At 38.7% G+C, this 24891-nt stretch overlaps 1 protein-coding gene across 1 annotated transcript in view; it reads right to left on the bottom strand.

Annotated features, from left to right (window-relative positions):
- The window catches only part of CCNI (cyclin I), a 31908-nt gene extending 7270 nt beyond the window's left edge, over positions 1-24638 (bottom strand). Inside the window, exons 1-6 of the mRNA XM_003129097.7 lie at positions 24095-24638; positions 15364-15520; positions 5448-5576; positions 2509-2583; positions 2218-2358; positions 1696-1926 (exon numbers count right to left, since the gene is read on the bottom strand). Coding sequence (XP_003129145.1) covers positions 1696-1926; positions 2218-2358; positions 2509-2583; positions 5448-5576; positions 15364-15477 — 690 coding nt within the window. The 5' untranslated portion in view covers positions 15478-15520; positions 24095-24638. The remainder of the gene's footprint in view (positions 1-1695; positions 1927-2217; positions 2359-2508; positions 2584-5447; positions 5577-15363; positions 15521-24094) is intronic.
- Positions 24639-24891: the final 253 nt, after the last annotated feature.

Here is a 24891-nt window from a genome sequence, read left to right on the forward strand (position 1 = left end):
GATCTAAATTTTAAGTTATATTTGGTTGGTGACATGAATGGAATCAATAAGGACTCTGAGTAGTTGCTAACACACAGCACTCTTACTTTTCGATTGAATGTGAATTTTTTCTACCAAACCTTTATATTTTATATAGATGGCTGATAAAAATTTCACTGGCCTATAACATTTTATATCAATCTGCTGATACAAGTTATAAGCCAGTCTTAGGCAAGAATGAACACTACCAGGACTTCAAAAAACGTTCTGAAACTTCAGAAAACAGTCTCTATTTATAAAATACTTCCACCTCTACCCAGCAGTAAATTATTTGCTTGTCTAAAAAGCAACTTTTTACAATTTATATTTTTGACTTATCTTTCATAAAATGAGTAAAGTAGAGAAGTACTATAATGAAACCTACAAATATAACTAGGAATGTTCTTCATATAAAACTAATGGAGTATATTTATCAAAAATCTTATTAATTCCATTTTTTTATTAAAGTATAGCTGATTTACAATGTGCCAATTTCTGCTGTACAGCAAAATGACTCAGTTATACATACACATACATCCTTTTTTTTTTTGGTCTTTTTGCTATTTCTTGGGCCGCTCCTGCGGCATATGGAGGTTCCCAGGCTAGGGGTCAAATCCGAGCTGTAGCCGCCGGCCTACGCCAGAGCCACAGCAACGCAGGATCCGAGCCGCGTCTGCAACCTACACCACAGCTCACAGCAACGCCGGATCGCTAACCCACTGAGCAAGGGCAGGGACCGAACCCGCAACCTCGTGGTTCCTAGTCGGATTCGTTAACCACTGCGCCATGACAGGAACTCCTCATACATCCTTTTTAAAAATATTTTCCCATCATGGTCTATCCCAGGAGATACAGCAGGACCTTATTGTTTATCCATTCTAAATGTAATAGTTTGCATCTACTAAACCCAAACTCCCAGTCCATTCCACCTTAAGTAATCTAGAAGAAGAGGTAAAAAGAATTAAGAAAACACTAACTAAGCTTTGTAAGAGAAGAAAAGAGGGAGTTCCAGTTGCGGCTTAGAGGGTGAAAACCCAACTAATAACCATGAGGATGCAGGTTTGATCCCTGGCCTCACTCAGTGGGTTAAGGATCCGGCATTGCCATGAACTGTGATGTAGGTTGCAGACCTGCTTCGGATCCTATGTTGCTGTGGCTGTAGTGTAGGTCAGCAGCTACAGCTCTGATATGACCCCTGGCCTGGGAACTTCCATATGCCACATGTGTGGCCCTAAGAAGAAAAAAAAAAAAGAGAGAGAGAAAAGAGACATCTAACCCATAGAATGTCTACTCTTAAAAACAGGTTGCCAGGAATCCCCGTCATGGCACAGTGGAAACGAATCCAACTAGGAACCATGAGGTTTGGGGTTCGATCCCTGGCTTTGCTCAGTGGGTTAAAAATCTGGCGTTGCTGTGAGCTGTGCTGTAGGTAGAAGATACGGCTTGGATCTGGCATGGCTATGGCTGTGGCGCAGGCTCGCAGCTGTAACTCTGATTGGACCACTAGCCTGAGAATGTCCATATGCTGTGGCTGTGGCCCTAAAAAGCAAAAAAAAAAAAAAGGTTGCCATTATAAGATTAAAAGGTCTCTTAGTTTTATAATAATCTTCTAACCTTATGTATCACGGTAAAAGAAAAAATTTTAAATGAACACTATTTAATTAGACTGACACCTACCTGTGCTTTCTGAAGCAGTTCAATTGTAAGAGGAAGCCAATCAGGAATGAGTTTCTCCATTTCCAAACTAACCATGGCCAGAGCAAGCATAGATCCTTTGAACTGCAGAAGTTGGTTGCAGGCCATACAGTGAAGTAGTTGCTTGGTAAGGACTGCCAAATGTTGAGATGGGCTCAGTTTGGGCAAACTAAAAAGTAACTGAGGCCTAGTTGACACTGCAATGGCATGGAACTAAAAAAAAAAAAAAAAAAAATCACAAGAACATCATTCTAGTTTTACTTAAATGTCTAGATAAGTTCTAACAAAAATTAATGTAACCTCCACAGGTGTTACTCAATTTCTAAGTTTGCAATTTTAGCTTCAGTGACTTGACGTATCCTAATTTCTAAATTTTCCTGGCTAATTGCAATAATTTTCCTTTTCCTAAAAATCAGAACAACAATAAAAAAAGAGAGGGCAATTTACTTTTGAAGCTATTGAAATAGGACCACATATTCATATAAAGACTTCAGGTATATTTACAATGTGAAGAAAATCCAATGGTGTGGCTGTGTGAAGATCCCAATTCAACTTATCCAGAATAATTCTCTCCATCCTTAAAATTTCAGATGAAGAACATCCACAGAAGCTATCTCTTGCCAACACCTTCAGTACTGGAATTCTCTATCCAAAGCAAAGGGGGATGGGGCAGGGAGGACAGGACAAAAAACCAAAAAACTCATTTTCAGTTTTTGTTTTGATAAACAGAAAGCAAGTTAATAAACAGAAATTTCAAAAAAGAAACATGACTAATCTTTAAAGGAAAATATTTACCTCATCCTCCTCAACAGTCTTGGCAGCTAGGAAAAAACAGCTGATTGCAATACAACTCAAGTATTTTGGGTGGGCCTAAAATGGGGAAAAGGGAAAGAGAGGAACTTCAATGATTCTTCAAAAAGTTAAGACTTTATTTTTTAAAATTAGATATGCAGATGAGACAAGTATGTCCACAATTCCATGGTATCCATTAATTTGATTCCCACCCACTGCTTCCTAAGATCAGAACTCTTACCTTCATAACCCTAGCTATATTACTCTCTATGGAAATACTAAGATTATTCCATTGCTGGACATTCAACTAATGCTAGTTAGCCAAAGTCAATTTCTATCCAGCAGAGATAGGCTTGATTTCAGAAGACATTTTTTTATTTTTAAAAATTCCTTCAATTAAAAATATACTTGTGTATTTTTTCTAAGTTAGTTTTATTCTCTTTACCTGTCAGATTAACATACTAGATGTTAGAGGAATTATAGAGAAAGAAGACTATAAAAGGAAGGCTATTTATATGTTTCATATGCTTTAAAAAATTATAGGATGCTAGCAGATGAAAATTTCTAATTAAAATTTTCACCTCCAAAATTATATATTCAGGTTCCATGGTAAGAATGAAAGGCCCCTAAATATATACAGAATCAGTGGAGGGGGGAAACCTCTCCTGGGTTTGACAACCATAGGAGGGCTTGAATTTGCCTCTTTCCCTTATCTGTAATAAGGTAGGCCCACTTTCTACCTTATTGGTAGAATAAGGGTTTTGCCAACCCAACATCAGAATCCAGTATTAAATAAATAGGACAATTCAGTCCAGTTATACTGACACAGAAATAAGTTATTTAATGTTTCGACATTTACTTTGTATTTAAATACTATATTCCCATGAAACTGGGGAAGGCTTCTAATGACCAGAGTATAGCTTTGATTAATCATTTAATAAACATGCCAAAGACCACTGCCTCATTATAAATGGCATACTGTCTAGGAACCTTCCAATCCTCTACCTGTATGAGAAATAAAAGCTAGTTTAATACTACCAATATTTTAAAATAATCCTTAATATTAATCAGAATACTATGGTTTAGAAAGCACTTTGATAAATATTATGCTTTACATCTTCTTTTACAGATGAGAAAAGTCTCAGCGGTTAACAGACACCATACAGTGATCCAGAAAGTGAAGTCAAATTTTGTTGCTAAGACAGTTTTCCAGGTTCCCTTATTTCCCCATGTATACAACACATCAAAACCATATCCCTGAGGTAATCAGGGTTCATTACAAAGAAAAGGGTCCAAAAGTTAACAACTTTGGGTAGGCAATGCAACTCTCAAATCAAGGACACCAATAATCAATTTAGTGCTAAAAAGAATCCCAACAGCAAATGTGTGTGTGTGTATTTTTAACAAACATCAGTTCTCAATCCTGGATGTACATCAGAATCATCTATGTAGTTTTTTTTAAATACAGATATCCAGATCTCATCTGTCAGAGATTCATATTGAGTAGGTCTGGAATAGGGCTCAGGGTCTACACTTTTAAAGAACTTCAGAGTACATTCTTCTGTACAGCTGGGATTGAGAAGCACTGTTGCAGCCCGCTGAAGGTCTGCTTTAAGCACCTTTAAACTCTAATGCATTTTATAGTTTCTATATTGAACAATATAATCATAGAGATATTTCTATACTGAACGATACAGATTAAACATCTCTATAATATAGATTAATTATAGAGATTGATATAGATTAATTTCAATATAGATTAATCATCTCTAAGTAAGAGTATCTGAGGCTAGTAACATAACAGGACCCATTAAATAAGAAACATGAAAATAATGAGATTTTACTTGGCAAAATTCTGTTACAGAAATTTCATTTAACAATAAGGTCAGTAAAAATCTTTTCTATGATAGATGCTAAGTAAGCCCATTAAATTTTTTGAAAAAACACATAACCCAAGACAGGACATTGACTTCCAATTCATCTTTCCCTATGAAAGTGGGATTAGCTACAGTCAAGGAATAGGGAGAAGGGGGAAGGGACTTGGTGCTGGGGAAAATGCAGGCATCTCAGTAACCCAAACTTCAGGAAATCAATATCACTATAATTAAAGTTTCTTTAAATTTCTCAAAAGTAGAAGTTTGAAACACAGAAAGGTAACTGAGTAACCATCCAAATTCTTCCACTCCATAATTTTTTTGGCTTCTTTTTTTTAAAATACCTAATAACAAAGTATACAGTACCTTTAGCACTGAATTCATAGTTCCCCCAGCTTACATTTTCCTGGCATTCAAATGAAAAATGAATAGCTCTTCTGCTTTTTCATCTTGCCACTGAATAAATGCTGACTTTCTGCTCTAAATCTGTTGAAGGCTACTATGATTGATTTCACATAATATAACCAATGCTACATTATACCAACAGGGACAACATAAAACTTATTTCTAACAATGCCATTTAACAAAAATACACCAAAGTTATTTTATGACAGTTCATCTTGTTATACTCCAAATGTATGCCTCTAGAAAGTATTTATATATTGTTCAGAAAGCTACACAAAAGGGATTCAATAAATAAGTAGTGACAGAAAAATATACAATAGGTTTATACTAGTCTGATTCGCTATTCACAACTAGACCTCAGTGTGTTAAAAGATGACTAAACATTCTGCCAATGCTATGATATGTATTAAAATCAAAGGATCAAAACTCTCATAGATTAAGTGTAAGTTATGAATACTGGTAGCCAAAAGAAAATTACAGAATTAGAAACATTTCTGAAAACTTAAAGCAAGAGCAGAAGACATCACGTCTTTTTATAGGTATATATCTATCATCAGGTTTTCCACTCCATCCACTTTGTAGAATATTCTACTAATAGCCCCTAGTGTAGCATATAAACCCTCAATAAAGAAGCTGTATGTAAGTGTATTCTAAAATATTTACCTTTACAGTAGCTAAGAACCTGTCCAAAAGACTGCTAGCCAGAGCAAATGTTTCTGGGTAAAGGTTGAATTGGTACTTGAGTTTGGCCAGCCACTGAATCACTTCATCTCTCTGGGATGGAGAAACATTCTACAAGGGAACAATTAAAAAATAAAAATAAAAGAGAACAAGTAAAGTTTCAAGTTATTAACAAGGATAGTTTATAATTATTGCCTATAAAAGGTTAGCAAATGCTATGGAATAAGTGTTTATATGTTCAAAAATACTTTTAAGTTTATTCAAAATCTGTCAAATGAGATAAATGAAGGTAAAACCTTATGTACTATGTTATAGCATTTAATATTAATTTTTTTCATACTTATTAAATAAAACTTTCACATTGTCACCTCATCATACACCTATACTTTGAGGTTTTCAGGGAATATAACATTTTAAAGTTTAGGTAACATTATTCTCAACTGATAGTAATTTTAGAACTAAATTTTCTCAATTCTTTTTGTTGTTTTGTTTTATTTGTTTGTTTTAGGGCACCTGGAGGTTCCCAGACAAGGGGTCTAATTGGAGCTACGGCTGCCGGCCTACGCCACAGCCACAGCTACATCAGATCCAAGCCATGTCTGCGACCTACACCACAGCTCACAGCAACTCTGGATCCTTGAGCCACTGAGCAAGGCCAGGGATTGAACCTGAAACCTCATGGTTCCTAGTCGGATTCGTTTCCATTGCGCCACGACAGGAACGCCTCTCAATTCTTGAGAATAAAAAAATATAGTGAATTTCTTTCCAATGAAGCAAGTGGCCCTTAAACTGCCTCGGGAAATATAAATGGGATAACAGCTTATTCAAAACAAAAGTCAATAGGAATAAATTAAAGATATGAACAACAGACGAACTATACATTTAAAAATGATGAAAGAACAGCGAAGAACTTAACCTGAACCAACTTATCATCACAAGTTGTATGGATACAATACAAACACTAAACATTATTGATGTTTTAATCTTCCTACATGTTATTTTTAATTGCTGAGTATGGGTTTAGTTTTTAAAAGGTGCGCATTTTAAAGCAACAGTTAATGATTTAGATACCTTTATCTTGAGTTTTGCAGGCACCATAAAAAAACAAAACGAATCTAGTAATACTTAATCTTCTACTAATACATGAAACATTTCCACATAAGTACTACTTCTGCGTGGTAAACACAAAAGTGTACAGAAATGACTCCGTGATTAATGGAAAAGATTATTTTCAGTAAGTGAGGGTTTCAGACAAGTAAAGGTTTAAACACTGCAAGATTTATCATCACCATGACCATTTTGGATAGAAATCTCTTTTATCTCATTCCTCAGAAAGTATAGGAACCACAGCTTAAATCTTTCTTCCTGATCACTCAGGGTCAACTTTATGAGACTGATTGCTATTATCACAGAAAGATGCATTAAGAGCTTGAGATGTACATCTTGAGAATATATCTCCTCAAACAGTATTTCAGCTGGAATTTCTTCTCTCCTTCCTCACTGCACTGGCAAGTTGCCCTTATTTTATTCCAACTCCTCTTTCTGTCAGTTTTCGGCTTTGGCACAACAAAGTCAAGTGTTTCTGTGTTGGCCAAACTAATCATACACATAATTTTTACATTTAGCTCAAAACTCAGTTATAACTGGTCGTTTATAACTGCCATACATTCACCTTCTGGTCAATACCCTTTGTCAAATAAAGACTGACCCTAGATTGCACAAGAAATACAGACAAGAAAATGAAATAAAGATGATTTACAACCTCTTATATTTTTACATCTCACCACCAGGATGATGTGAAGACCATGAACAATAATCTGAAAATATTTGACTGTAAAAAAATTTAGTTTAGTTCAAATGTAAATCAAATGATATTAAGTGTTGATTGTTATAATATACCATGGGAATACAACGAAGAATGAAAAACTCCCTGTTTAAACTTCAAAACTTAAGTCTCATGGTGAGGCAAATAATCAAAAAATATCAATAAAATATGGTAAGCATTAAAACAAATGTAGGGCACTCTCTGGTGATCTAGTGGCACTGCAGCCCAGGTTCAGTTTCTGGTCTGGGAACTGAGATCCTACATCAAGCTGCTGTAGCCCAAAATCCTAAAACTAAAAGCGAAACCAAAACAGATGTATGTAACAGGGTGCTAGAGGAGCACAGTGGAAGGGCACCTGGCCCATTGTGGGAGGGGAATAAAAAGTTCTTAGAGGAGACAGCAGCTGACGCATTTTAAGAGTGAGGGGAGAGGGTGACTATTTGTGAAGCAAGGAAAAGGAGAAAAAAAAAAAATCCCTAAATGACAGATTGCATTACATAATGTGACTTGGTATTTGACATTAAACAATTAATACAAACATATAACTGTTAAGAAGTCCTACAAAAGATGGACATAATGTGCTCTAACTATGGGTTTAACACAGGGGAACACAGTTAAATAGATTTTCATACCATATTTATAACTAAATGATATAACGTGTAGAGCACATAGAATGTAAAAGGCACTTAAATACTAGTTTTGTCCTTCCCACATCTAGAAATACCTGATGCTTTAATGATGCCAGAAAAAACATTTACAAAACACACGTAAATTACATATAAATAATTCTTTTATACCAATTATAATACAATTAGTTAACAAAAATTTTTGGAAATTTAACATAACCTCTATTTTAAAATTTGAAACTAGGGCCAAAAGAGCATTCCTGCGTGGCTAGTACTATCACTAGCTAAAACTAATGATAACCAAAAAAACTCCACAAAAGACAACAGTCTGAGAAGATTTACTCTTTTCTGGGGGTAGGGAGGGCATATCCACGGCTTATGGGTCATACCAGGGCATAACAGGCTAGTGGTCAAATTGGAGCTGGAACTGTAGCCTCCAGCCTACACCACAGCCACTCGGGATTTGAGCCCCATCTGCAACTACACCACAGCCCACGGCAACGCCAGATCCTTAACCTGAGTGAGGTCAGGGATTGAATCTGCGTGCTCATGGATACTAGTCGGATTCATTTCCGCCAAGCCATGATGAGAGCCCCATGAGAAGACTCACTCTTAACTGAAGTGATACTGATCCTAAGATCATTTTTTCCAATCATTTCAAACATGTACTGAACAGTAATATTATCAGAATACCTTTTAAAAATTAGGTATATGCCTAATCCCACTCAGGAGGGAAGGGAGAAGGAGGGCAGAGTCTGCCTACCCCTAAGAGTATTTCCTGATCAAAGGATCTGTTTTCTCTCATATGGGTTGCTCAAATGGGGTTAAAGGGTTGAACTAACCCCAAAGAGAATTTATGATGGTTTGATTCAACATGGTAAAACACAGGGCTTTATATTCCACCTACTGCTATTCTGATCATTAAAACACAAATCCTCCCCAGCTTTAAAATCTAAAAGGTTCACCATTACCTAAAAGATTAACTATAATCCCCCAGGGATGGTATACAAATCCCTCTATGACCTACCTCTCTAGCCTCACTTACGTTTCATCACTTTCCCTTAAAATTCATAAGAGCAGTACTTGTATTTACGGTTCTTCCTTACTCCTGCCATGTCATCTTCTATCACTGTTCCCTCTTGTTGGAACACACTTTCCTCTCTTTTACCCCATTATTTATCCTTTAAGAGCTATTTCAGTGGTCATTCCCAACCAGGTACTTTTCCCTGATAACTCTAGTTGGGCTAAAGTATCTTCCTGTGCTCCCACAGCATCTCTTGTCACACCTGCTAAACAGATCAACACTTTTTAAAAAATTACCTTTTCACTTCCGGCCACAACTGAATAGTTAGCAGCAAGTCTTCACTCTAGCTGAGAACAACTAGAAAAGCTATTAACAACAACAACAACAAGAGGAAGGTATCAGAACTTCTAGGATAACCAGGCCTTGAGGGGCCAAGAATCTAGAGAGAAGGTAACAAAAAGAGATGAGTCAACACTCTGCATAGCTTTCCCTTTTGGGCATTCACCCATCCTGTGAGTACAGCAAAAGGCTTAAAGTTGAGCAAAGAAATGAAGAGAGCTTTGGGGAGTCTTACAAGGAAAGAGACAAAATATGGAGACTTGAAGAGCCAAGAACCTAGTGGGAAGAGGAAGAGTCAGAGAGCTCTGAATGTGACCCTCAGCTGATTTTCCTCTTTAAACATTTTCTAAATGAAATTATGAAGTTAGGACAAGAATCTAAGAGACTAAGCAGAGAGCGAGTGAAAAGCAAAACAGTGTTAAGAAGAGAGTTTATTAGCACCCTTCAGGAATAAGGGGAGCTGGTAAACACCCCAAGCTCTCAGCTGGAATCCTGGGCTACCCTCTAGGAGTTGGGGGCAACCAGAAGTGCATGAAGCCATACACAACAGCAACACTGCCTCCAATCAGCACAGGCCCTCAGTGGATTAAAGTGTAATCTATTCAGTTTGCCTACCAGAGGGAAGACTGAACCCAGCTGCAGAAAGATAACATCTAGAGCACCTACAATTTTTCCTAAAGTTCAGCAACCAATCAAAAATAACCAGGCATGATAAGAGAAAAAACCAAGTGATCAAAATCCAAGAGGGGAAAAAAAAAGTAAAAAGATCTCAGACTTTGAGTTATCAGAAAAGGACTTAATATAAAGGCAAACAGAGGAAGGAAAATAGATGAAAAGATGAAAATTTTCACTAGAGAAATGAAACATATAAAAAATCCAAAGAAAAATTCTAAAACTGAAAAAATATAACAAATCAACCTAAGAACCCAATACTGGATCTAATAACAAATTAGGCAAGGGTGGCAGTCATGCTTTGAGGAAAATTTATAACTCTAAATGCATATATTAAAAAAGAAGAAAACTGGAAAATCAATTATTTAAGCATATATCAGGATAAAGAACAGTAAATTACACAAAGAAAATAGAAATAGTGAAAGTAAGAGCAAAACTAAAAACAAAGGTACAACAGGGAAAATCAACAGAACTAAAAGACTGACAGACCTCTAGCAAGACTGATCAAGAAAGAAAAAGCACAAATCAACTAAGATGAAAAAGGAAACATCACTATGGACCCTTTCGATGTTTATGAGTAACTTTACACAAATAATTTGATATTTTCAATAAAATGAAAAAAAACCCCTTAAAAAACACAATTCACCAAAACTGAGATCAGATTTAGATGAAGACCTGATTAGCCTCATATTTACCAAAGAAATTGGATTATTAAATATTTTCCTATAGATAAATCTCAAGGTGGCTTTGCTGTGAAACCTTTCAACATTTAAGAAAGAAATAGTAATGGAGTTCCCATCGTGGCTCAGGGGTTAACGAATCCGACTAGGAACCATGAGGTTGCAGGTTCGATCCCTGGCCTCGCTCAGTGGGTTAAGGATCCAGCATCGCCCTGAGCTGTGGTGTAGGTCGCAGACACGGCTCGGATCCCATGTGGCTGTGATTGTGGCTGTGGTGCAGGCCAGCGGCTACAGCTCCAATTGGACCCCTAGCCTGGGAACCTCCACATGCCATGGGAGTGGCCCAAGAAATGGCAAGAAGACAAAAAAAAGAAAAGAAAGAAAGAAATAGTAACAATCTAAACAAACTGAGAGCATTTTTTCAAAAAAATCCCAAATCATTTTACAAAGCCAGCATAACTTTATCATGAAAACCTAACAAAGGCATTACAAATGAATCTCACCCATGAACACAGATGTGAAACTCCTATCCAAAATGTCAGCAAAATTCAATGATGTATAAAAATTCAACACCTACTTATGAAAAAAATCTGTTAGCAAACTAAGGCAGAGAAAGGAATTTCTTAATCTGTATGACTAAGAACTATACATATAGCAAATATTAGTTAACGGTGAAACATTGAAAGCTCTCTCCTCAATTTAAGACTTCAGCAGTGTTCTGTAGCTAATTCTGTAAAACAAGAAAAAGAGAGACCCTAGCTAATTCTGTAAAACAAGAAAGTATATATACCAGCATATAGAATTATATAAAAAAATAAAAAAATTTAAAATGATACCACTTGTAATAGCCTCAAGAAGACTCAAACACCCAGGAATAAACCTAAATTACCAAACACTGTTAAAAGAAACTGAAGATCACCTTTACAGAAAAATGGAGAAATATTCTATGTTCATGGATTAGAAGACTCATAAACATGTTAATTTTTCCCCAAATCAATATACAGATTCAATAAAAACAAAATCCCCACAATTTTTTAATTTTTTTGGAAATTGGTAGTATGTTTAAAAACACATATGGAGAGTTCCCAATATGGCATAGTGGTTAAGGAATCTGACTAGGAACCATGAGGTTGCAGGTTTGATCCCTGGCCTCACTCAGTGGGTTAAGGATCCGGTGTTGCTGTGAGCTGTGGTGTAGGTCGCGGACACCGCTTGGATCCTGCATTGCTGTGGCTCTGGTGTAGGCCAGCGTCTACAGCTCCGATTAGACCCCTAGCCTGAGAACCTCCATATGCCATGAGTGCAGCCATAGAAAAGACAAAAATAAAAATAAAAAAAATAAAAATAAAAACACATACGGAAGGGCAAAAGGCTTAAAATAGCCAAGACAATCTTAAATTTAAAAAAATTATGCCACCAAAGCTGAGGCAGTGTTGTATTAAAGAGAGGCAGACAGAACAATGATGAGAAAAGAAGCAAGAAACTGACCCACAAATATATCTACCCATTTACAGCAGTCACTTAACAAAAGTACGTTATGGCAGTGGTAAAAAATTCTTTTTAATAAATGGTACTGGTTTTCTACATGGAGAAGGATTACTTGTGATGCGATTACTCCTACTTCATAACACACAAAAAGAAAAAAAAAAAAGAATCCTATCTTCATTACTCTGCAGTAGGCAAACATTTCTATAAAATGATTAAGCAAAAAGGGAAAAAGTTTGATAATGTGGCCATTAAAAATTAAGAATTTCTATTCATCAATACAACACAAATAGAGCTATAAAGATATGTATAAAACATACAGCTTGCAAAAGAAAGAACTCCTAACAAAACAATTCAAAAAGGAACGCAAGAGAAAACGAGGTGAAAAGTCTGAACAGATATTTTACTTAAAAAGTGTACTTAATGGCCAATAAGCACACAATAAATTGCCGAATTTCATGAGTTTGCAAAGAAATGCAAATTAAAACCCAATTTGATACTATCACACACTCACCAGAATAAACTAAAATGAAAAAGACAGACAGGAGTTCCTGTCAAAGCTTTCCAATGATTTATAGAGCTTTTCCCTGGTGGAACAAACAAAGTATCCAAAACAGAGGATCACTTACCAGAGATGTGAGAACACTTTATTGTGTGGTTAGACTAAATCAGTGTTTCCCAAACTTAACACATATTAATAAAACAATGAAGTTTTTTGAAATGCAAATTTCCATAGTTGCCACAAGCCCCAGCAGGTTTGGAAGAGTATCTGGCATCTATAAGAAGCCTCCTGGGTGACTGTGATACACCTGGTAGCCCAATGGTTCAAATCCTGTATTTGGAAATCACATAACTGGATGGCCAAAAAGGTTCCTTAGTTTCAAAAGGCTAATGAAAATCATCTTTATATAAACAGCTCGAGGCAGGGCTTTACCTTTTTATATCAAAATAGAGACTATCTCAAAGTACATGTCACTTGAACCAGTTTTCAAATTTTCCCCCCAAATTCCTAACAAAACTGCTGTGTACTTCAAAATATTATTATATAAGAGAACCTCTCTAATCTGGATGAATTATAAAGAAATGATAATCAACGTTCATTTAACATGTACTTACTGTGAGCCTATTATACGCCAGTAAACAAAAATGACACAACTCTACCCCAAAGGAACTCAGTCAAACCACCTGGGAATTGTAATACTGTGAGCTGTCAGGAAGTACAGCGTGCCTAGGAGCACACAGAACAGGAGTCATAGGTGTATAACATTCTTGTGTGACCACTTTGTCCTGAACTGCATGATAGGAAATGTCAATTACAAGAAAACTGTGAAAGAACAGAATGAAGTCGAGTTTAGGTGTAGAAAGAAGAAAAGTAGACAAAAATTAGCTTAAAAATATTTTATTTTTCTATTTTAACCAGACCAAAAAAAAAAAAAAAAAAAATTGGAAAAGTTAGGAAAGATACATGTTTGTTTTAGAGACAAGACTGTGCTTCTTTCTGCAAGGGGGAGACAAGAAGGAGTTAAACCATGTTTAGAGCAATAGTAGAAATGGAAGTAGAAAAGTTAGTTCCCTGAGAGGCGCAAAAGAAAATAAAAGAATTAGAACTGGAATATAGAAGTGTCCTTGGGGGTTATTCCGTCAAGTGGCTCAAACCCTATAGCTCTTTACTACTACCTCTAGCTTATCTTCTCTTCCCACCAGACCAAGCCCACACACATTTTACAAGAATTAAGTATGGCTTCTACTTGGCATTACCAAAGGCAAAACCTTAAATAGATCCCCCTTAGACATTCTCATTCTCTGGTATTACAAACCTTGGTAATATTTGTTAAAACACCTATAAAAGGAGTTCCTAGTGTGGCACAGCGGAAACAATAGGACTAGGAACCATGAGGTTTCGGGTTAGATCCCCGGTTAAGGATCCGGTGTTGCCGTGAGCTGTGGTGTAGGTCGCAGACACGGTTTGGATCCCATGTTGCTGTGGCTCTGGCGTAGGTCGGTGGCTACAGCTCCCATTAGATCCCCAGCCTGGGAACCTCCATATGCCGCGGGTGCGGTTCTAAAAAGACAAAAAAAAAAGAAAAAAAAAGAAAAAAAGAAATGGTTCTAAAAGAGGTGTAATAAAGCTTTGAGGCTTACTAGAATGTCAGAACATAGGGCAGGAATTTTTATTTTTCTCATTCTTGTATTCCCAATGCTAGAACAGTGCTCAGAATACAGCAGATACTTAATAAACATTTACTGAAAAACTGAAACCCCAGTCATCTAAAAAAATCACACAAGCAAATATGAGTAAAAAATAAAAAACAAAGAATAATGGGAAGAAAACTGCTTCAAGGTTCAAAGTTATAACTGTACTACTAATTTGCTGTCTTGAGCATACTGGGACTTCTACCTATTTCAATGGATTAAATGAGATATTAAATGTGACAGCACATGCAAATGTTCCTAGTACAAAAGGCACTCATTCAAGTAAACTAATCTTCAATTCACTAAATGACAACAATAAATGCAAAACATATTTCCTCAGCTTTTTGTGGGACAGAATGATAGAAACAGGTTGGAAAATTAGAACCTATGAGCAAAGGTTAACCTAAACCAACACAGGAAGAATTTAGATATTGTCATTTGCCTACGTACACCAAAAATTTCTTGGCCATCATTCTTTATCTCAAGCACAGTGCTAGGGATAAAAAGTACTAGGGATAAAAAGATGTGTAAGACATCTCACATAGTATGCTTCTGGAGTAGATAAATGTCATAGTTATTTGTAAAAAATAACTAATTATATGAAATTTCTCAAAGAAAAGGCATATAGCCAACAGTAACTGAGAGGTCAGCTGCTCATTATCTCCCTGGAAGCTCTCAATATGGCACTGCCTTAGTTTACATGAATTCCTTATATATTCATGAAAGAGCAATTTTTTTGCTCACTAAAGACAATTTGACTATGTTCAACCTCTATGGCAAACTTTTTACCTAGAAATAAAGATGGCTTACTAAAAGTATTGGACTATGAGGAATGAAGGGCCTATCTTAAATATGTAACTCAGATAAAACAAGCAAACAAAAACAGTTCACTTTTGTTTTGAGAATGAAATGAAGAGATGTTAATTCTTAAAGAAGCATATCCTTTAATGGCACATTTTTCTCCAATGCAGTGTCAAGATACTATTACACATGAGAGTAGTACGCTTATCTCTAATAAAAGTCATCTATCTAGAGTGAAGAGAGAAATTGTTACCTGACTTGTAGGCATCTTCGGCACATTCACCTTCCACATCTGGGCTTCCCTAGAGATTGCCTTTTCCAACAGGAAAGACAATCTCTGGTTTTCCAAAGGCCCTAGAAACTTCATGATATCCTTTGGATCTGCCTGCCACCCAGCTTGATGTAGCTACCTATAAAATCAAATATAAAGCAGTGCTCTGTATTTAATTATATAGTAAGTATAGCATTATATAAATATGTTGATACTTATTAAGCAATTTATAAAACAAAATAAAATGTTATGAGACAATAAACGATTTAGCAGCTTTTTAAAATACATATTAAAACATTATAATAATCATCAGTTATCTAAATATGCTCACTTCAAAGAGAATAAAAACATGATCATGTAACTGACAGAACTTTTGGACCCTGGCCAGAATATTATTATATCGAAAATTTTTAAGTCATAGGCTTTTTTTACTAGAAATACTTTAAAGTACTTGTTCCAAATATTCCTCTTAAAAATCTAGCCAGATAAGGGCTAATCTCTCTCTTTATTAAAAAAAGTTGTCACATCAATTACACTAAATCTCACCCATTTCCACTTATTCAGTGTGAAACTGTGCTTTCAATAGTGTCCACTAGCTACACATGTAGCTATTACATTAGAATTTAATAAAGTTAAAATACAATTTCTTAGTCACACTAACCCCACTTCAAGTGCTCAACAGCCCCACATGGCTAGTGGTTATGCCACTGGACAGTGCAGAAAGGAACACTTCTATCAATGCAAGAAATTCTAGTGGACAATGTTGATCTAGAAAGCTCAACAGTAAGGTAACCAGCACTCTAAAATGAGCAGCCAAGTCTAAAGACCAACAGGCTAAATCAGTGCAAGACTACTGAGAATACTAGAGATGTTTCTAGGGTTTTTTTTTGTCTTTTTGCCTTTTCTGGGGCCGCTCCTGGGGCATATGGAGGTTCCCAGGCTAGGGGTCCGATAGGAGTCAGAGCCACAGCATCGCGGGATCCGAGCCACGTCTGCAACCTACACCACAGCTCACGGCAACGTTGGATCCTTAACCGACTGAGCAAGGCCAGGGATTGAACCCGAAACCTCATGGTTCCTAGTCAGATTTGTTAACCCCTGAGCCACGATGGGGACTCCGGGGTTTTTTTTTTTTTTTTGAAGGAAAACTATAGAAGTTTGAACATGTATAAAAAATTGAACTGAGAAGCTGCTGAAGAATAAGACCTTACTAGATTTGATGAAAGCTACGCAACTGAAAAGTTTATTAAATTCAGAAAAAGATTTTGTAAGAAGGTAAATATAATATACCACAATATTTACATAGCATTAAGAATGAAAATACTGAAGAGAGATTTCAACACAAACTCTGTGATAAAACTACACTGGGAGGATGTGGGGCACGGGGAGAGATAGAATGAAAGCCTCATCTTTATATTTCAGAGGAAAACTGTAAATAATATCTAAAAGTGAAATTATCCAAAAATAGCAATAGGTCAAGTTATTTGAAAATATGATGTAAAATAACAAGAAAAACAGGTAAGAGCTGAGAGTGATGAACCTCTACCGAGTGAGAAAGGGTGGGGAAGCCCTGCACCAGGGGAACGTGTTTTTCATTACAGACCTCATATAACTATTTCCTTTTACCTGTATTATGTATCAGCTTTAGATTCCAGGGAGTCTTAAAACATTTTTTAAGTCTAGAATATATGAGAAGTCCCTAATTTTTGATAAAAATTTAAAATTTGAAAAAAACAAAAAACCCACAAACCTAATCTTCAATTGCCATGTTCCTCCCACCCCAACTCCAGCTACCATCCTCTTTCCTATTAATCACACCACATACTTCACTTACTGCAAATTACCTCTGGTTAACTAGAATTTTTTTCTTTTTGCTTCTTTAAAATTCTGGGCTTTTACAAATTCTCTATATTGAGCATGAAGCACTTTTCATACTCAGAAGAAAAAAATAACTCGGGGAAAATAATAACTACCCTGAAAGTTCCATCTCAAAGGTATTTTAAGAACTTTTGATTCTCTAATCTGGTGATTTCTCTCCCTTCTGAAAGTAGCTTCTCACCATCTCCCCTAATAAATTATAAATCCCTTTGTAGTCATATCTACTAATATCATGTTTTTATTGCTAACAATGCCCACAGAACAGTATCCTGATGAAAAAGGGATGCAAACAAAGGCTCGTTTCAACCCTTGGGGCCAAAAACAAAAAACCATAACCAAAAACAAATACTCAAGTCCAATCTCTGTCACAGGCCAATCTTTCAAATGTTTGAAGGCTGCTATCATGCTCACAAGTTTATCTTTTGCAAGCTGAAAAACTGTCCAAGAGTTCCTCACATGACATGATTTTTGCTGTTCTAAGTTGGCACCAGTTTATTAATGCAGTCTAAGATCATTAGCTTTATTTTAATTCATGTATTTATTTTTAGGGCTACACACATGGCATAAGGAGGTTCCCAGGCTAGGGGTCTAATCAGAGCTACAGCTGCAGGCCTATGCCACAGCCACAGCCACAGCCACGCCAGATCTGAGCCACGTCTGAAACCTACACCAACAGCTCACGGCAACGTCAGATCCTTATTAACCCGCTGAGTGAGGCCAGGGATCGAACCTGCAACCTCATGGTTCCTAGTTGGATTCATGGTTTTTGTTTTTTTCCCCATCCTTTTTAGGGCCACACCTGCAGCATATGGAGATTCCCAGACTAGGGGTCAAATCGGAGCTGCAGCCGCCAGCCTACGCCAGAGCCACAGCAACGTGGGATCCGAGCCGCGTCTGCGACCTACACCACAGCTCACGGCAACGCCAGAACCTTGACCCACTGAGCAAGGGCAGGGATCGAACCCTCAACCTCATGGTTCCTAGTCGGATTCGTTAACCACTGTGCCACGACGGGAACTCCCAGATAGACTTTCTAAGGTACACTCCTAAACAAACTTCCCCCTAACCTGCCCCATGACATTGTGTGTAGGGTTTGGGTGCCCTGCGGGGGGCGGGGTAGTGTATATTCCCTGTTAAAACCTTAAATGCATTCATTCTTTTGAAAAAAGTCATCTTTTTTTTTGCTTTTGTTAGGGCTGCAGCCTGTGGCATATAGAAGTTCCCAGGCCAGGGGTTGAACTGGAGCTGCAGCTGCCAGCCTATACCACAGCCATAGCAACTCAGGACCCATGCTATGTCTGTGACCTACACCACAGTTCATGGCAACACCAGATCCTTAACCCACTGAGGAAGGCCAGGGATTGAACCTGCGTCCTCATGGATACTTGTCAGATTCGTTTCCACTGAGCCATGACAGTAACTCCTAAAAAAAATCATCTTGTTAAATTCCATCTATTGTTATATTCTGCTGAGATGTTCTGAGATTCCAATTTTGTTGCCTTGGTACTTTTCTCAAATTTTCCACAATCAGATAAACACACTCACTGTAATTTCATCTAAAGCAACATAAATACATATCAATCAACCTCAGAAACAGTGTAAACTATATGATCACCTGCCCAAAAGTATTTAGAAGAAACACCTATACTGGATGGAGATTGAACTTCACTGGTTCTAAGGCTTCTTCTAATTTTAGTCTACAATTGATTAACTTTTGTTAAAAATTAATTATTCCATTCCTTGAGCTACACTCAACAGAGTGGCTCACCAGGATCTGCCTCAGCGCACCTCAATAGCTGGCTACCGCTGGTAACTACTTCCTTTACATGCTTCCTCTGAAGATTATTTTTAGGGGAGGATGCGTGAGGGACAGAGAGTGACATGTAAAATAGAATCATAAAAAGAACTATAAGATTCAAGGGATTCCTATTTTTCAATCTCCTATAATTAAGGCTCCTAACAACACTTTCAAATATTTACATGCTATAACAACTTTCTTAAAACAAAGGGAAATTAGAAAATACTTTGAAATGAATAAAAAAGACCAAACATGCTAAAACTTACGGGAAACAATGAAATACCTGTAAGTGCCTATATTAAAACAGATCTCATATGTATAACCAAATCACTATGCTGTATGCCTGAAACTAACACAATATGGTAAATCAACTACATTTTGATAAATACAAATAAAAAAGAGATAAGGTCCATTTTCTAACCTCCTACCTTAAAACACTGGAAAAAGTAGACCATATTATGTCTAAAGCAAGTCAGAAGAAAGAAAATAAATATCAGAGTGGAAATTTAATGAACTAGAGAACACAAAAAAGAGAAAAGTCAATGAAACCAGAAGCTGATTCTTTGAAAAGAGCAACAAAATTGGCAAACCTTCAGCTGCACTGGTCAAGAAAAAACAGAAAAGAAAAAGTACTAAAATCAGGAATAAAGAGGGGACATTATCACCTATGTTATACAAATAAAAAGAACTACAAAGAAATTTTTTTTGGTCTTTTTGCCTTTTCTAGGGCCACTTCCCCAGGCATATGGAGGTTCCCAGGCTAGGCGTCTAATAAGAGTTGTAGCTGACAGCCTAAGCCACAGCAATGTGGGATCTGTGACCTACACCACAGCTCACAGCAATGCCAGATCCTCAACCCGCTGAGCAAGGCCAGGGATTGAACCCGCAACCTCATGGTTCCTAGTCCGATTCATTAACCACTGTGCCAGGAGAACTCCACAAAGAAATTCTATTAACACTTGTATCCAAATTCACTGGACAATTTGCATGAAACAAACATCTAGAAACAAACTATCAAAATTGACCTAAGAAATAGAAAAAGCTGAATAGCCAGAGAGCAAGTAAAGAAATTCAATCAGTAAACTAATGTCAAAGAGAAGCCCATGCTCAATGGCTTCACTGGTGAATTCTACCAAATGTTCACAGAAAAATAGAAATTCTTCACAAAGTTTTCCAAAAAATAAAGAGGGCACTTTTCAACTCATTTTGAGGCCAGTTATTATCCCGCTACCAAATCCAAAGACAACAACACCAAAAACCATAGACCAATATCTCTTTTAAATAAAGAATTCCTCAGCAAAATATTAGTAAACTGAATCTGGTAACATAAAGGATTATATACCATAACCAAGTGGAATTTAGCCCAGGAACGCAAAGTTGGTTTAACATTCAGAAACTGATGTAATACATCATCTCGATAGAAGAAAAGTACCATTTTTTGGTCACAATAGGGAAATAGACAAAGGGGAAAAAAGTTCAAATTCCCTTAAAGAAATGGAGTATAAATAATGTAAATGAGACAATAAGAATAGCGGACACCTACGAGGATGTTCCACATTTTCCAAGCTACAGAAAAATTGAAGTGCAATACCTGACCCTAGACAGGATCCTGTCCTGGAGAGAAAAACCCTATAAAGGTCATTTGACATAATAAGAATTTGGACATATTTGACAAAAGTAAATGTATCAATGTTAAATTTACTAAAATTGATTACTGTGATCATAAAAGAAAATCTCTATTCTCAGGAAATCGACACTGAAAAGTTCAGGTATAAAGGGCCAAAATGAATGCGGGGGAGAGGGGAAGGATTGGGGGAAGGAAAATTTGATAAAACAAATTGAGTAAAAGGTTAACAAAAGGTGAATCCAGGTAATTTCTTTTTACAGTTGTTAACAAGAATACAGAAAAAGCAAAACAAAACCTGTAATTTATGAGAAAGTGCTTGTATTACTGGGGTATTTTTTACATTGCTTTTTTTTTTTTTTTTTTTTTGCCATTTTTTGGGCTGCTCCCACAGCATGTGGAGGTTCCCAGGCTAGGGGTTGAATCGGAGCTGTAGCCACCGGCCTACGCCAGAGCCATAGCAACGCAGGATCCAAGTCGCGTCTGCAACCTACACCACAGCTCAGGGCAACACCAGATCCTTAACCCACTGAGCAAGGCCAGGGATCGAACCCGCAACCTCATGGTTCCTAGTCCACAAGCCTGTTTCCTAATGTCTAAAACAGTCTGAGTTAGATGACTAATGAATCCTAAGGAATAAAACACTAAACACTAAAAATGTAACTTGAGGAGTTCCCGTTGTGGCACAGTGGAAACGAATCCAACTAGGAACCATGAGGGTGCGGGTATGATCCCTTGCCTCACTCAGTGGGTTAAGCATCCAGCTTTGCCGTCAGCTGTTGTGTAGGTCACAGACGCGGTTCTTTGGATCTGGCATTGCTGTGGCGGTCACAGCTCCAATTCGACCCCTAGCCTGGGAACCTCCACATGCCGCAGGTGCAGCCCTAGAAAAGACCAAAAAAAAAGAAAAAAAAAAAAAAAAAGGAGTTCCCTTTGTGGTGCAGTGGTTAACGAATCTGACTAGGAACCATGAGGTTTCGGGTTCGGTCCCTGCCCTTGCTCAGTGGGTTAACGATCCGGCGTTGCTGTGAGCTGTGGTGTAGGTTGCAGACGCGGCTCGGATCCCGGATCCCACGTTGCTGTGGCTCTGGCGTAGGCCGGTGGCTACAGCTCCAATTCGACCCCTAGCCTGGGAACCTCCATATGCCGTGGGAACGGCCCAAGAAATAGCTAAAAAGACAAAAAAAAAGTAACTTGACTGTTTTAAGTAACAAAACTTTGTAGGTGCAGATTATTATTTTATGCCTATTACTGGTCATATTCAGAATTCTGACTGCTCAGATAGAAAAGTCTCTAGTAACTAAAAAACAAAAATTTGACTGTATTTTGGTTGGTATATTCCACACACTTTGAACTTGATGTGTTTCACATTTCTCCTTCCATTCTTTTAATTTCTGTGCTTCTGCTTATCAAATAGCTTACTGTCTGGGCAAATAGTTTATAAAATGCTTATTGAACAGCATAAACTATATTACAGATCTACATAAAGGGCCTCTTGCTCTTCTGAGGAAAACTGCTGCACAGTACTGGTTATACAACAGAAACAACTTCATTAACATGGAATTACTTTATCTATTATGATCTAATACCAATTCCACTAATAATACTGATGCCGGTGCTGTTTGCAGATCTTCACTTCACTTCTAAAAAGAGGGATTAATATGACCACACAAAAGCCTCATGTTCTAGTATCACCTCCCTGACTTTAAGCCCTTAACCTAATAATGAATTACAGGTACCTGTAATTCCAAAATAGCCTGCTCTTTCCCAATTTCCACACCTTGCCACATTGTTTTTCAACTGAAATGTCCTTCTCCAGCTTGCACTCTCCTTTCTACAGAGCAATGGTTTGCATTATGTGTACTTGGACATAATTCTACCTTTGCATTTAATTGCTCCATGATAACTGATTATTTGTAGTCTGGTTTCTCCTACTATGAGTTCCTTGATGGCAGACATTCTCCAGAGTTGAGCCCTGTGCCTGGTAGCTTACACTTGTTAAGAGCTTAACAACTAAAAACAATGAATGCTTACTACTGCGCCAGGCATTGTTCAAAGTACTACGCCATATTAACTCATTTAATACTCGAACATAAAGGATAGTATTATTTTCAAGCCCCTTTTAAAGATGAATTCGTACACAAAGGTGAATGCTTTTCATTTTTAAAGTATTATACAATCAGAATAAAACATGTACACACATATTAAGCTTCCAATCTTGAGTTCCATTCTAAACGACTAGGATGTCACACTGCTAGATAAACTCACTTACCTAAGAGTAACTGCAAATCATCCCCACTGCACCTTCCCAACACAAGGTGATTATCACTACCAGTCTGCTGTTCATCAGTATTAAGAAACTTCTGCTCCTCAGAATCTCTGATGTGTCTGGTCCCAGACTAGCAAATCTAAATCCTATCCATCATCTATTTGCCGGTTCCCTTCTATTTCATCTGCCACAAATGACCTGGAATGGCTAGAGACAGCTAACGCTATTCTCATTTCAGCAGACACTACATAGCATAGTCAGGCTGTTGGGGCTGGAATTCTGGCCACTGGGTTCCAGCAGTCACCTAATGGGAAAGTCAATCTTATGAAGCCTAGCCTCAGTTTCCCTCATCTGTAAAAACGCTCAACTATCTGCTCTTGTGAAGATTCAATAGGTTGCAAGCCACTCAGAATGATGCCTGTCCGATGAGCCCCTCCAAGTGTTATCATCATGTCACACTGCTGCAGCTCAAACGCTGATGGCTCCCAGTGACAGAATAAAAGCTGAATACCTTGGTCTGACATTCAAAGAGCTTCACATTCCATCCGCCCTCGGAAGAGATACCTTCCACTATTTTGCTACTCAATTCTCAACTCCTGCCAAAATGATCTGCAGTGGAACCCCTGGCTCGGCAGAGGGCCTTCTTTTCAATTTTGGAGTGTTCTTATGCCCTTCGGGGTGTAACTCAAAGCTCACCTCTCCAGATGCCCGAACCCACGCAAACCCTAGGTAACGTCCCTCTCCCACAAGCTCCCGCCGCGCTGGCGGGTCACCCCATTCATCTGGCCTGCCCCCGGCTCTGCACTATAAAGCATCTTCCCCTCACTCCCGCCCGAGCACCGAGGTCTAAGGGTGGGGGTGTGTCCCCGTCTTTGTGCATCCCACGGGCTCCGGAGCCTAGAACTCTCACTAGTAGGCAATTTGCTGGTGCTACAAAAAAGTTACTTGCAGACACACAAAAAAAAGGCCCGAAAGGGGAAACCAGCGGAGCCCTTTCCAAACTGGGAAGGGGCCGAGTTGACCAGGCGGGCGTCCGAAAGGTTTCTGGGGTGGCGAGGTGGGGAGCGCGGCGACGCGAAACAGGGGAAGGCGCGCGCACAGGGGTCGCGGGGACGCGTCGAGCCCCCCGCCCCCGCCCCCTCACCTTCTCCTCCTCTTCCTCCTCCTCCTCCTCCTCCCCGGCAGAGCTGTAGGCCTCACAGTGGTGACGCGGGGTCATCCGGGGGCCCGTTACCACCTCATTTTTCTCAGCGCGCGGCGGCGGGGCGCGCGTGACGAGGACCGGGCCGACTGAGGAGGGAGAAGAGGGGGAATTGGGCCGGAGGGCGCTGGCGCTCGAGCGGGACGCACGGCTGCGGCCGGTGGGTCGGTCAGCGAATTAGTTCCATGACGCCCCCGGACCTGAAGCCGCCGCCGCGGGTCCCGCTCCTCCAACCGCCGCTTGTGCCCGGGTGGGGAGGGGGTTCCCTCTCGCCATAGGGCGGCGGGGGCCGGGGAGAGGCGGGGGGTGAGACCGGCTCTGCCCCTGCCCGGGGGAAGCACCTCCGAGGGGAAATGGTGAAAGGGGGGAAGGGGAGGAAAAAGAAAAAAAAAAAAAAAAAAGGAAGGGGAAAAGGGGGGGAAAATAAGAAAAAGCGAGACAGAGGCGCTGCCGCGTCCGCTCGCGGGGAAGGCAGGGGAGGGAGGGGAAAGGATGAAGAAGCGCCGGCTCCCTCGGCTCCGCCCTCGCGGACCGATCCCTAGACTTGCTCACTCCTTGTAAACAAGAGTGAATTGGTTTCCCCTTTTTTTCCTCTCTTGTGCCTTCTCCGTCCAACGAAAGCACGGAGAGGTCTGGAAAAAAGCTGGACTGTTGGAAATGGGCTGGAGAAGTCGTTGGCACCGGGGTGGGAGAAGGGAAGGCTTTTTGTGGGCTAAGAAAAGCTAAAGGTGCATGGACTC

Source organism: Sus scrofa, chromosome 8, assembly GCF_054392235.1.
Source record: "Sus scrofa isolate SSC_HxYL_T2T_F1_AM1 chromosome 8, Sscrofa_HxYL_maternal_Yorkshire_Landrace_v2.0, whole genome shotgun sequence".
Classification (NCBI taxonomy): domain Eukaryota; kingdom Metazoa; phylum Chordata; class Mammalia; order Artiodactyla; family Suidae; genus Sus; species Sus scrofa.